Source organism: Equus przewalskii, chromosome 8, assembly GCF_037783145.1.
Source record: "Equus przewalskii isolate Varuska chromosome 8, EquPr2, whole genome shotgun sequence".
Taxonomy (NCBI): Eukaryota; Metazoa; Chordata; class Mammalia; order Perissodactyla; family Equidae; genus Equus; species Equus przewalskii.
Window position 1 is genome coordinate 12,258,695 of NC_091838.1, and position 13,228 is coordinate 12,271,922.

Here is a 13,228-nt window from a genome sequence, read left to right on the forward strand (position 1 = left end):
GTATGGAAGTGACTATAAAGGCTACAGATTTTTTAGCAAAATTCGGTTGCTGCTTGAACAGAATAGCTCTTAAGAAATATATGATTCAGGGGCTGGCCCCGTGGCCGAGTGGTTAAGTTCGCGCGCTCCGCTGCAGGCGGCCCAGTGTTTCGTTAGTTCGAATCCTGGGCGCGGACATGGCACTGCTCATCAAGCCACGCTGGGGCAGCATCCCACATGCCACAACTAGAAGGACCCACAACGAAGAATACACTACTATGTACCGGAGGGCTTTGGGGAGAAAAAAGGAAAAAATAAAATCTTTAAAAAAAAAAAAAAAAAAAAGAAATATATGATTCAGCAGTCACCAAAGCATTTGCTAATAATGGTAGAAAGGAAAGACATTTTTTTTTTAATCTATCTGACATAATTGTTTAAAAAAAAAACTGAAAGAGGTGGTCCCAGGATCATTTGGACACATTCTCTTCCTGTGTGTTCAACTCTAAGCCCCCCCATCTCAATGCTGCTGTAAACCCCCATGGATGACAGACAAGAAAGCCAGTTAATACAGATGCCAATAATCAGGAGCATGGGTCAAGCCAGTGTGCCTGGCTGCCACGGTGCCAAGCTAGTCCAGGGCCATGTGAAACTTGCCAGCAGGATCAAGGCTACACTGCTAAATTGCTGGAAACCTCAGGAGCTGGTTCTGGATCTACCTTGCTGTGTGGTAACCCTCAGCTCTTTCTAGCTTAGCCCAGGCCCTGTGCCCTTCCACTTCTCCACAATGGGTGAAGGAGACAGACCTCTCAAAGCCAGTGATCCCTAAAAACAGCACACCTCCCGAGCCCACACTCCAGAGATGTTGGGCAAGGAACGGAGACCTTACAAATCCACCAGTTGATCTGGTCCAGAGTTATCAGATGTTTGTTAAGGTCTAGGTTTCAAGGCCACCCCATTACCAGTTTGTTTTATTTTGTAGATATCCACTGTCTATTGTACACATGTCCTTAGGAGGTATGCTCTTACACGTACTTTTGAATTTTGCTTTTAAAATAATGAGGAGGATATTATTTATCACTATCAAAGCACTTTGAAAGATAGTTCACGCAAGAAAGATGAACTAATATTAGGATCACTAGTATCAGGCAATTTTGAATCTATTTCATCAATTTATGGATTCTAAGGGAGTCCACATGAGGGGATTACCCTACAATAATGTTTCCCTGAAGAACACTCAAGTATTTCTTAAACACACAAATTCCTCCGGGCTGGCACCGTGGCACAGTGCTTAAGTCTGGCATGTTCCACTTTGGTGGCCCAGGGTTCCTGGGTTTGGATCCCAGGCTTGTACCTCCACCACTCATCAGCCATGATGTGGTGGCATCCCACATACAAAATAGAGAAAGACTGGCGCAGATGTTAGCTCAGGGTGAATCTTCCTCAAGGAAAAAAAGTGGAAGATTGACAAAAGATGTTAGCTCAGGGGCAGGTCTTCCTCACTAAAAAAAAACACAAAACACAGATTCCTGAGCTCCAACTCAAACCCACTGAATCAGAATTTACCAAAGGAGAGACCTGGGCATGTGTATGCTTAACAAGTGCCCCCTGGTGACTGTCATCAGGTGAGTTTGGAAATTGCTCTACAGAAATGATTGGTTTTGTTTTTTGGTGAGGAAGATTGTTCCTGAGGTTACATCCATTGCCAATCTTCCTCTTTTTGCTTGAGGAAGATTTGCCCTGGGCTAACATTTGTGCCAATCTTCTTCTATTTTGTATGTGGGACGCTGCCACAGCATGGCTTGATGAGTGGTGCATAGGTCCACGCCCAGGATCCAAACCCACAAACCCTGGGCTGCTGAAGCAGAGTGCACAAACTTAACCCCTACACCACCAGGTCAGCCCCAGAGAAACGATTCTTCATCAGAGAAATTACATTAGGATCACTGGGGAAGCTCTCAGAATGTATGTGATGGGGCTTCTCTCAGAGACTTTGCTAGAGGAGGTAGAACCCGGACAAGCCCCTTTTGAAAATGCTCACCAAGTGATTCTTCTCTGCACTTTGATGAAGTATGTCCTAAAGGAATATTTAACACAGATCCGAGGTGTGGAAATGAGGCGTAATTTAGCCTAGGCTGTAACGTCCTGGAAGGAAACGGTGATGCATACTTCTTTCTGGAAGTAGCAAAACTTTCAGACCAGCAGACACAGCAGGACTCACACACCAGTGTACGGCTGAAGGTTTCTATACGTCCACTTCTGTCACAGCTAGGCAGACGGTCTAGGAATTATGCAATCAGTTGGTGAGTCAGAAATCACTCATGTCTCCTGGAGTACCCAGACAGTCTTTTCCCATTTGGGACACCAAGTTTCAGAAGGTCCTAAAATTCATTAGTTCCACTCACTGTTGTTGTACACATGTTATCACATCATATGGCAACTGGCAGTTCCTTTCAATCACATATAAAGGATTGATTTTTAAAATAATAACAACCTAAGAGGAAGAATGACATTTCAATGTAATTATTCATAGGCAGTACAATTTCATGGTTAAAAATAAAAACAAATCCAAATGTTAATCAGTGAGCATTGCCACCCCCGCCCCCTTTATTTCTCTTTATACCTTTACAGGTTTTTACACTCATACGAGGACAGAAAAATGCAGCACCTTACATATACTATTCTTGCTTTTTTGCACCTACTAGATCTTGGGGATTTTTCCATATCAGTACATAGAGGGCTTCTTCATTCTTTTTTAAGGACCATTAAATCTGAATTTCAGTTCAATTTTATTAAGTTCTGAATCAGACTTTCACGTCTCTTTGAGCAAGGCCCACCTATAAGTGTAAGTGTGTGTGTGTATGTGTTTGTTTATAAAAGATCACTGGGTGAGTCAGTTCAGGGCCCCCAAGAAGCAAATGTTAGCACAAAATTAGACATATAAGAAATTTACTGGGGGAGCACAGGTGAAGGATAAATGCCAGAGGAAGCAGGAGTAGGTGGGGAAAACCTTTAAATCAAGATGCAGATCTGAAACTTGTGAAAGGAAAGAGGGAAGGTTTCAGCCACGTAAATGGGGAGCACAGAAAATACCAGCCATGTCAGAGAGGCCTGTGTTGAGAAGGAATGGCCCGGCTCCAGCAATCCCACTGTGCTGTATTATTGGCTGGAGACAGTCTGGGTAGAGCGTGGCCTCAGCATGAACACTGCCAGGATCCAAAGTTGCAGCAGCCTTTGCTGTTCCCCTATCTCCCTCCTTGCAGCAAGTTCTTTTGAAGGATTCTTCGAGCAGCCCAGCCATGGCCACACAATCTCCCCTTACATTGCAAAGACTGTCTTCTCCACACATGTTTGGGAAACAGCTCCCATGGGCCTTGCTTCCCTAGAGAAATCTTGGAAAAGGGAAATCAACGGGACAAACAGGAGCACCCACCTCTGCGGCAGGTCTTGGGGCTGCAAATGGTTATCTTCTCCCTCTTTCTCCGTCCATTCTAAATTCCCCTCACCCTAAGCTATCAGAGGAGCAGCTTCTGATGATTTATGTGCTGGTGTGACCCCAACCTTTGTTCTTGGGAGATTTAATCCCTTGGTAAGTCATGCCCTTCTCAGACTGGGGTTGCTGCACATGTGCATTCATAGTTAAAAGGGGTCAGGGAGTACCAGGAAGCATCTGACGGATCTCCTAGGTTCTACACATATTCCTTTCTGTCCCCCTTGTGTAACAGACTCTTCCTGCTCATCAGGGTCAACTATCCCTGCTGGGATGGTAACTCCTCTTCTCATCTGCTGATCCCTGGGCACAAGGAGTCAATGGGACTGCCAGGCAGCAGCCAGAATTGACAGTTCAACAGGACTCTCACTTTGTCCTCTTACAAGAGTGCTTCCCCACTGGGGACCCTGGAGAGCCCAGAGTTGCAAAGATGGGAAGAACAAAGACCCTTAGTAGGTCACTGGACATGATGGTGAGTGGGGTTCTTTTAGTTCCCAGGCCTGTGTCTTCTTCCTACTAGGAATAATATAGTGCCCGATAGAAGTCTGGTTTAATGAATATATTGCATCCTGAAGGACACCATTGCATCTTGGCAGATTATTACCAGTAAACTGGAACTTCAGTTCTTCCTTTAGGAAACCATTCTATCATTCTATGAGGCTAGCTCCTCACAGATAATAGAGGTATGCGGTAATGTACTATGTAATGAGACCAATGGATCCCACAGTCAGGGCTCACTTTGGCACCTCCGTTGGGTCCCCTGCTCGGACATTTTATTGAGTGAAATTCCATGCCTATGGATGAGGTATTCCATAAACTCCTGAATAGCGGTGATACAGGCTGAGGCCCTGTGGACAGAAAAGGCAAACCAGAGTAGGTATCTATCCCGAGAGGGGACGCTGGCTCTTCCAGGCTGGAAGGGTCCCAATACAGTCAATCTGGCACCAAGTGGATGACTGGTATTCTCAAGAAACAGTCTCTGTTGCTGGCAGGTTGGACATCAGAGGCAGCAGCAGCTAAAGCGTCCATGGTAAGGGGGAGTCCTTCCTGGTAGGCTCATGTATGACCTCCATCTCTGCCACCAAGGCCACTAAATTCATGTGCCCCTTGTCCCAGATCTGGGATGGCTGATGAGAAAGGCAGGCTGACATCGACTGGCTGAGTCCTGTTGACCACCGGGTTTTCAGTGCCTCTTCCACGGCTCAGTGCCCATTCTCATAAGGTCATCCACATATCTCTACCCTAGACCTCCATGTCTCTTATCTTCCAGTCCTTTCCCTCCTAGGCTTTTGCCCAGATGGCCAGGCTGTTGGCCATGGTCCAGAAATCTACAAATATCCCTACCTCAGGCCACTTTTCCTTTGACACAAAACAGATGACCAGCTTCACCACTCATAGCTCTGTCCTTTGGAAAGTCTTTCCCTCTCTACAGATTTTTAAGACTGTTCCCGCGTGTGGCTGTAATGCAGCCTCCATCCGTTTTCAGCTTCCTCCACATACTGAGCCTGCCCATCCATAAACCAAGTACAAGCTTTTCTTCCTCCTTTAGCTGGGTGTATGGAATCCCAATCTTCCCATAGGTGATAGCTCAGGAAGAGGTGCTAGTGCAACCTTGCCGGGGGACATGGGGATACAGACAACCTATTCTTGCAGCTTATTTATGCCCTCTGGTTCTGTTCAGCTTATCCAGGATACACTGTGTCCATCTTACAATAGACTGCTTCTGGGTCCGTCTGACTTTGTCTTGGTAGGTTCAACAGGACTCAGCTCATAATGGGAAATTCTAGAAGAATGGTCACTTGGTGTCCTATGGTCGTGTTTCTTTTCTACCAAGGTCAAGTAACTTACCAGGAACTGTTTTTCAAAAGATATATAATTCTCTTCTGCAGATGATCTGTCCTTGCTTCAGCTCCCCATAGACCTGTGTTCTTCTTCTGAGGCTTGCCGTAATCTTTATATTGTATCTTTTCTCGCCACTGACACCAAACACCAACACCAAAGGATCTGCCAGATCATATGGCCCAAGGGGCAGGTCTGCTTGCACCACAGCCTGGGCCTTCTGCAAAACTCGCTGCTCTGAGCCCTCTCAGAGCTGGCAACCTTCCTCCCATGTCACTCCACACATAGGTTGGCACAGTTCCTAAGTGTGATTTATGTTGCTTCCAGAACCCAAGAGGCCTACCAGGTGCTCTCTTCCTTTTTAGTATTAGGGGCCTCAAGACTCAGCAGTTGGCCTTTTCCTTTGGAGGGGATGTCCTGGACAGTGCGGGACCTTGATGAGAACACGGCAGCAGGTGGGAAGTCGCAGCAGCTGGAGGCCGTCTGCGGAGCACCCTCCTGGCTGCAGGTCCTCTTTAGGAGAGGTCTGAGCAGTGCACCTCCATGGCTACCCCAGCAGGGGTGTTCCTGCTTCTCAATAAGCCCGACAAAATGCTTGCCACAGGAGAGCAGTAAGTGACATGCAAGAGATGACAAAAATGTGAGAGTGCGTTTAAGGAAAGGAAGAGGAATTTCAGCTTTATCTGGAATGCAATCAGTATCTGAAGAATCCACCAAGGCTTTTGAGGTGTGTGTGCTGAGATGACCTGTGGATTGGGGCTGCAACCCTTGGCAAGGACAAACATTCCCCTCCATCAATCAGTCAGAGCAAAGCCTCTTCTATTATTGGATATTGTTTCATAGCCCATTGCAGAGCTCTTGGAACCATTCAGTCCCCAGTTATAATTTACATTTCTTTTACTGCCTGATAATTACTTTCTTTTTTTCTCTCCTTCAGTGATCAGTCATTTAGCAAAGACTTAGTCCTTAGTAGTGTTTTCAGCAATATTGTGCCTCCCTTCTTTGTTCAACTTCTTTATGAAAAGGGTATCTCATCAGTTTTCACAACTGTTTCTTTTTTGGAGGAAGATTAGCCCTGAGCTAACATCCGCCGCCTATCCTCTTCTTTTTGCTGAGGAAGACTGGCCCTGAGCCAACATGTATGCCCATCTTCCTGTACTTTATATGCAGGATGCCTGCCACAGCATGGCTTGATAAATGGTGCGCAGGTCCACACTTGGGATCCAAACCATGAACCCCGGGCCACCGAAGTGGAGCACCCAAACCTAATGGCTAAGGGCCACCAGCCACCCCCAATTTTCACTTTTAATATCTTAATACTAACACTCCCAAATACGCTTTTATATTCCCTTGCCACCCCCAATTTGTGCTATTTCAAATACTGAGTTGCCTCTCAGCCCAGCTTCAGAATAAAGTATTACGATTCAATGGAGCAGGAAAGAGATGAACTCATCGTCCATCTTGTCTCCTCAGAGTCCAGGGACCTCTCTTCCCGGAGGTCTCTTCTGTTCTCACAATCAGCCATGGATTCCCCTCATTCCTTCCCTCTGTAGGATGTCTCAACTCAAGAAGATCATTCCTTTATTGACGTCTGGAAGGATGATCCTTCCACTTTATCTAAAGCTAAACAGCATGCCTGTGGTTCCCCAAAATAGTTTCGACCACAGCAGCCCACAAAATCATTCTGTCCTCTGAACTCTGATGACGCTTGGTGCTTATTTGCTACTTGTAGTTGTCTAACTTGTATTTTCATTATTTTTCTTCATTATCTCCTGCCTCTTTAGAGATATTTTAGAGATATTTTACCCTTAAGAACAGGGTCTTAGGCTTCCTCGTCTGTGTCTCCAAACCTAACCCAGTAATCATATATACATGTACATATATGTAAACATATACACATGTGCATACATATACACTTCATAGTTTGCCTCAGGAACTAAGTCTTCAATACAGACCTGCAATCCACTCTGTGTCTTCAAGCTTACTATGTCTTTTAAGCTTCCCTCTCATCTGTCGTTACCTTTTCCATTGTTAGAACTTTCCTGAAACCCTCTGTGAGCCTCATCATTGGACACATATGCTGTCTAAGTCTACGTGGAGTTCTGCCCATCTGGAAGAGCAGGCAGAGTGCCCCAGGGGACAAGTCATGGGAAGAAACCAAAGCCCTGCCCCTGAGACTTAAATAAGGCTCAGCTGGTGTTTTTATATTGGAATTAGACTATTTCTAAATTAGACTCTGAGCCCCTAGGGCAGGATTGCCTAGTTGTATAAGACAAGCCAACAAGTATCCAGCAATTACACAAAATTCTGGTACCACGAAGCTAATGTTTTCAACACAAAACATAGCCTGAAATTAAGGAGACTTGAAAGGGATAAGAAGAAAAATACACAGGGAAAGAGACAGCCGAAGTGATGGGAGAGGAAGACAGAGAGAAGGTGAGAGATACGGGTTTTACAGAAGCCGAGGGAGATAACTGCTCCCAAGTATCAAATTTGCAGCTGCCACCAGCAGGAAAGGAACCGAAGAGATGCCACTGTATCTGTCAACTGGTAGGTCCCTAATGGCTAAACAAGCTTCACTACTCTGGGGAGGACAGAACCCAAATTGAGTAGCATCAGCATGAAGGTGGGGAAGTAAAGACTTGAATGTAATATACTCTTTCCAGGAGGTCTACAGTTTTGAGAAGAACAGATATAGAAGACCTAGGGTGATGCGGACTGTTTTTACATAGAGGGCACGTGAGCACATTCGTTGGATGGAAGAAATTAAAGCATATTCAAAAGAGAGAAGGAATTGACTCAGAACTTGGAGAGGAAAATGGACATCTTTTCCTCTGAGAGTGGGGTGGGTGGGGAGAGGAGGAAAATGAGAACCGATGGCAAGTTTTAAAGAGAGGAAAGAGAGAGCAGGTGTTCCCATGGGTTAACTCTTTTCCTCCGTGAGGGAGAAAACAAAGCCTTTACTCAGTAGGAAAGAACTGGGGCTGAGAGGGGCTGGCAGACAGTGGCGGGCACCTGGAAGTGGCCCGAGAAGAGATCTGCTGTGCAATGTGGAGGGACTGACCTGAGGCTTGCCACCCACAGTTTGCAATGGCAACTGGTAAATGATATAATTATCTCCAGAAGGGGCTTCCTCGGAGCAGGCACAAGAAATGGTGGCTTAGGATTGGGGACTAAGCGGGCAGATGCATTGGGAGTTCACTGTGGAAAGCACAGTGTAAAGCAAATGACTCAGTAGGGCCTTCAGGCAGGGTAGGGAAGGGCCAGGAGGACATGGAGGTCATCAAAGGAGTGGACACTCTCATATAAGAGTCAACGGTTTGTTCAGTGAGTGTGAAAAAGCAGAGAGTGCTAACAAAGAGTGGGATTGTTAAGTTCCAGTTCTCAGCGTTGGCCTATGTCTGGGTCAAAATAAGGTCCAGGCTGTGTCTGAAGACCTTAAGATAAAAGTCATAATGCTGAGAAAGGCAATGGACTGTGAGGCCAGGATGAAGCTGCCCCGGACAACGGCAGTGAACAGCGTGTGGGGGAAGAGCAGATAAGCCATATTCCTGGATGAACACGGGGAATGACTTAGAGAAGATGGCAACAAGAGTGGGCCACCGATGGCATGAGCAGTGCAAGTCTCAAAAGGAGGCACTGCTGAATAATGGCATCAAAGAGAGAAGAACATCGAGGATTATTTACTTGTCAACTAATTTATTTTTAATTCTTGACCTGAATTACCAACTGCCTACTGAACGTCTCCTCTGGGATATATTTCTGGATCGTCTTTTCCTAAACGAACCTATCTTCCCAACCTCTGTAATTTACACTTCTTCCTCCATTTCTTTAATCCCAGACAGTAGCATCATCATTCATCTGGACACACAGTATTTGCCTTCAAAGGTTTGAAGACAACTAATTTTGGAATTCTCATCCTCTTCTGACTTCATGCGGTCTATAGAACTTGTGACCACACGTCTAAACTTTTGTATTTATTATGGACAAATTTCTTAACCTTTTATGAATGCTTTATTACAAATGTGCTAGTAATACTCATTAAATCAAGTAACTTACATAATAAATCAAGTAATTTTAATTGTATGTGCTTTTTTTTTACACACTTTGAGTCAATACACACCTACAGATTAGCTTTGTGTCATTTGTAATTTTTTATTAAAAATTCTCAATAATTAATTCTAATAAAAAATAAAATGAAGTCACTCATAAATTTTTAAATACACTTTCGCGTAAAAAAAAAGATTAAATTCTAAGCAAAGCATCCTCGCCAACATGTTCTTACTAGACATTTACAGTCAGAATGGCTTACTTTTTGTTAGAGTGTTCTAGAATGGAAATCTACAATAGTTGGGTTTTGAGTGTGGAGGAAAACAAACTGCTAGAGGGCCTGTTGGCCCCTGGGCTTTAAAGGCCTCCCCCACCCCACCTGTCCAACCAACTTTCACATTCTCTCCTTACTAATCCCTCCTTAAAGCTAAATTCAACTCCCCCTTATCCAGGGCAAAGGTTCGGAGCGAGAGGGAAAATAAGGACATTACTAACCCTACCTAGTAAACTGCAGCATTATTCCCCTGCCTACGATCCGCTCTGCCATCCTTCTCAGCGCCCACCTCCTCCTCGTTCTCTTTCCCAGTCTTCTCCAACCATGACCATGGAACCTGAACACGACATTAATGAACACACTAGTGAGAGTGGGGAAACATTCCATTGTGATGGCCACAGGTTCATGGAAGCAGGCACTGGAGGGTGACTTTCCCAGAAATTGTTCAGTGAGCTACCGAAAATTCAATCCTAACTTTCTTCCATGAAGAGAGTCAATGGCAGAATCAGATTAGGACTGATTAGTTGAAATTTAACCACGGTATCTGGTAGTAGAGTCTCTCTTTTCATGGATGTTCCTTCCAAGGAAGATATCTACTAGGGATAGCAAAAGGAAAAGATTAAGAGATAAATGGGCATACCTTTCATCCTCCCCAAATTTCCACATTCTACTCAGATGCGTATGCACCACCACCCTTTGGCCAACCTCCACAGATGGACTACACATCCATCACAGAGGCCAGAACCGTGCTCTGTGCTGCACATTCCAGAAAATCCATAATTTACTTGAAAGCCAAATAGGAAAAGTAAAAAAATTAAACGTTTCCACCATGGTTGCAAAGAAAAACTTAGCCCTTAAACGTTCATATATGGATCCTAACACATACGGGTGGGTCCAAAGAAAGGCAAAGGGATAGAGGTTATTCTGTGAAGAAAGCCAGTTTAAAAAGAGAAGAAAATATGTTGACTTGAGCAACCATGCTGTTTCTCATAACAAACAGAACCCCCAAAGAGATGGAAATGTGTCTATCTTTGCTAGCTCCTACTCCTGGTGTATCCCATAACAGAAAAATGGCATTGCAGTTCAGCGGCAGAATCCTGGGCCCTCGTTTTCCCAGTGGCCTAAATCAATCCTCAGTCCAGGACAAGGTGCTGAGCAAGATGCATAATTATTTCAGGCCACTAGGGTAAGTACTATTCCTGGCAACTCGGCGGGCAGCGCCATGGATGAGGGTTTCTGATTCTCTTTGGTGATTTGGTTCTGTGGAAACTGAGATTTTTCCTTCAGTATTTCAGCCAGATAAGCAGGAGAGGCCAGCTCCGGTCCTGAGACTGAGCCAATCGAGGTCAATTTTAGTTCCTTTTCTGTGCAGTTTAGTGTACTTTTCCCCCTGCTGCCTTCCCTGACACCTGTCCTTATATTTTTATCTGATTATCAAATACCTAGTGAGAGAACCTTTGGCAGCCTCTGGTGTTCACTCAGTCATCCAAAAGTCTGTCCGCCTACAGAATACCATCAATACTCCGTGAAGCAATGTCCTTGAAAGGCCAACCTAAGACCCCTTGCTATGAACCACAGAGAAGTGTCTCCCACAGGTATTTCGAGGGTGACGTTGACACCAATGCCTGCCTTCACTAGAGGCACAGCTTCAACTTGCCTATTAACAAATCTAATTCTTGGCTTTGTATTGCACCCACAATATACTCAGTTATTAGCTAAGATAGAAAGGGAAAAGCAGATCTCATCACTTCCCTTTGGAAGATGGTGAAATAGAGGTTTAAAAGTTTAAAAGAGTTGTCTAAAGCGAATTCAACACAGCAGTGTTGTCGCTGGAAACTAGATCAGCTGACACCTGTCCCTGGTTTTGTAGGTCACTGACTCTTTGTAAGTTTAGAGCTGCATTTTACTTACCATATTCCTCCTTGAAAGCTTCTATTTAGTCTCTTAAACTGTGGATACCAGTGTCTCCACACTTATACAACATACAAAGACGGAGCCGTCTGCCTGTTGGGTACACAGCTCCAGGCTGAAGAATTTCTAAGGTCGTCAGAACAATTGAGGTCCTGGGGGAGAAGGTTCTGATGTAAAAGGAAATATCCTACAGCCCTGCAAAGACATTAAAAATATCTTCCTCACTATTACAAATAAAAAAACTATCCAACTGATTCTGTGCTTTTTCAAACCGCATTGCTCTCCCCCCATATCTTCATTAAATAAATGCAAACACATGTGCTTTGAAACGGGTAGGTGTAAAAGAACATTCTGCACAATTATATCTAGGCTGCTGCAGATTTATATCACATGCATACATATATCTGGGGGATATTAACTCATGATGACAGCTGAGCATGATAAATGCAACACTACACAAGTTGGGATGCCAAAAAAATGCAACTACAAACCCCATGCAGACAAACACGCACACAGGAGTTTTCCTTCAGTATCCACGTGGCCGCAATTACAGGCACTTCCCCACATCGATAAACCCCAAACACACACACAGGAGGCTCCGCCGCCCGCGAGCTGCCCCCACACCTGCAGCCGCGCCTCGGTGTGCAGGCAGGGATTCTCGCGCGTCCCTGGCTACCCTCGCCCTCCCACCAGCATGCCTCTGCGCGAGCGCGCGCGACAGCCGGTCCCCGCGCTCGCCGCCCGCCCGGGAAGCCGCGGTGCCCGGGGCTGGGGGCAGGGCCCGCTGGGGCGGGCGCGCCGCGGGGCCGGGCCTCGGCGACCGGGGAGGGGACGAGGGGCGGGCGCGGGGCGGCGCCCGGCTCACGTGGGCGGGCGGGAGCAGCTGAAGGTCCGCTCCGGAGCCTGGGCTGTCCTCTCGCGCGCGGCGCTGGCCGGGGCGGCGGCGAAGGAGGAGGAGGAGGCGGAGGAGGAGGAAGGCGGCGGTGGCGGCGGCGACAGAAGAGGGGAGGACGGGGGCGGCGTCGGACTGGAGCCGAGCGGCGGCGCGAGCTGCCCGGGGCGCTGTCGTGAGCTCGCCCGCCGGGCCCCCACCCCAGAGCTACACCCTGCCGTGCCCAGCTCTGCCCGCGTCCGTGCCCCCGCGGGGAGCGCGCCGGGGCTGCCCCCCGAATGACGGGCGGAAGGTTCGACTTCGACGATGGCGGCACCTACTGCGGCGGCTGGGAGGAGGGCAAGGCGCACGGGCATGGCATCTGCACGGGGCCCAAGGGCCAGGGCGAGTACTCCGGCTCCTGGTCGCACGGCTTCGAGGTGGTCGGAGGCTACACCTGGCCCAGCGGCAACACCTACCAGGGCTACTGGGCGCAGGGCAAGCGGCACGGGCTGGGGGTGGAGACGAAGGGCAAGTGGATGTACCGGGGGGAGTGGTCACATGGTTTCAAGGGGCGCTACGGGGTCCGGCAGAGCCTGTGCACCCCCGCTCGCTACGAGGGTACCTGGAGTAACGGGCTGCAGGACGGGTACGGCGTGGAGACCTACGGGGACGGAGGTGAGCGGCGTCGCAGGCGGCTCGGCTGCTCCGTGAGCTGGTGCGGTGGGCTTTGCCCAGGCTGCGGGGAAGCGGGGAGGACGCGAGGCGCACGTGTCCGGAAACCCGCCAAAACACCTGGGGCAGCCTCCCATCCACC

At 47.2% G+C, this 13,228-nt stretch overlaps 2 protein-coding genes across 10 annotated transcripts in view; one reads left to right on the forward strand and one right to left on the reverse strand.

The window, feature by feature from the left end:
• The window catches only part of GDAP1 (ganglioside induced differentiation associated protein 1), a 43,985-nt gene that overhangs the window by 30,469 nt on the left and 288 nt on the right, over positions 1-13,228 (reverse strand). Inside the window, exons 2-3 of one of the 4 annotated variants that reach the window (XM_070631447.1) lie at positions 11,541-11,735; positions 2,018-2,470 (exon numbers count right to left, since the gene is read on the reverse strand). The exons of 1 other annotated variant lie outside the window; for it this stretch is intronic. The gene's annotated coding sequence lies outside the window, so the exon portion shown is untranslated. Of the gene's footprint in view, positions 1-2,017; positions 2,471-11,540; positions 11,736-13,036; positions 13,151-13,228 lie in introns of all 4 variants that reach the window. 2 more of the 4 variants (XM_070631454.1, XM_070631457.1) reach the window with 2 other exon arrangements.
• The window catches only part of JPH1 (junctophilin 1), a 76,668-nt gene continuing 75,861 nt past the window's right edge, over positions 12,422-13,228 (forward strand). For 4 of the 6 annotated variants that reach the window (XM_008543676.2, XM_008543673.2, XM_008543672.2 and 1 more), the window contains exon 1: positions 12,451-13,089. In XM_008543676.2, coding sequence (XP_008541898.1) covers positions 12,711-13,089 — 379 coding nt within the window. In that variant the 5' untranslated portion in view covers positions 12,451-12,710. Of the gene's footprint in view, positions 13,090-13,228 lie in introns of all 6 variants that reach the window. The other 2 variants (XM_008543671.2, XM_008543675.2) reach the window with 2 other exon arrangements.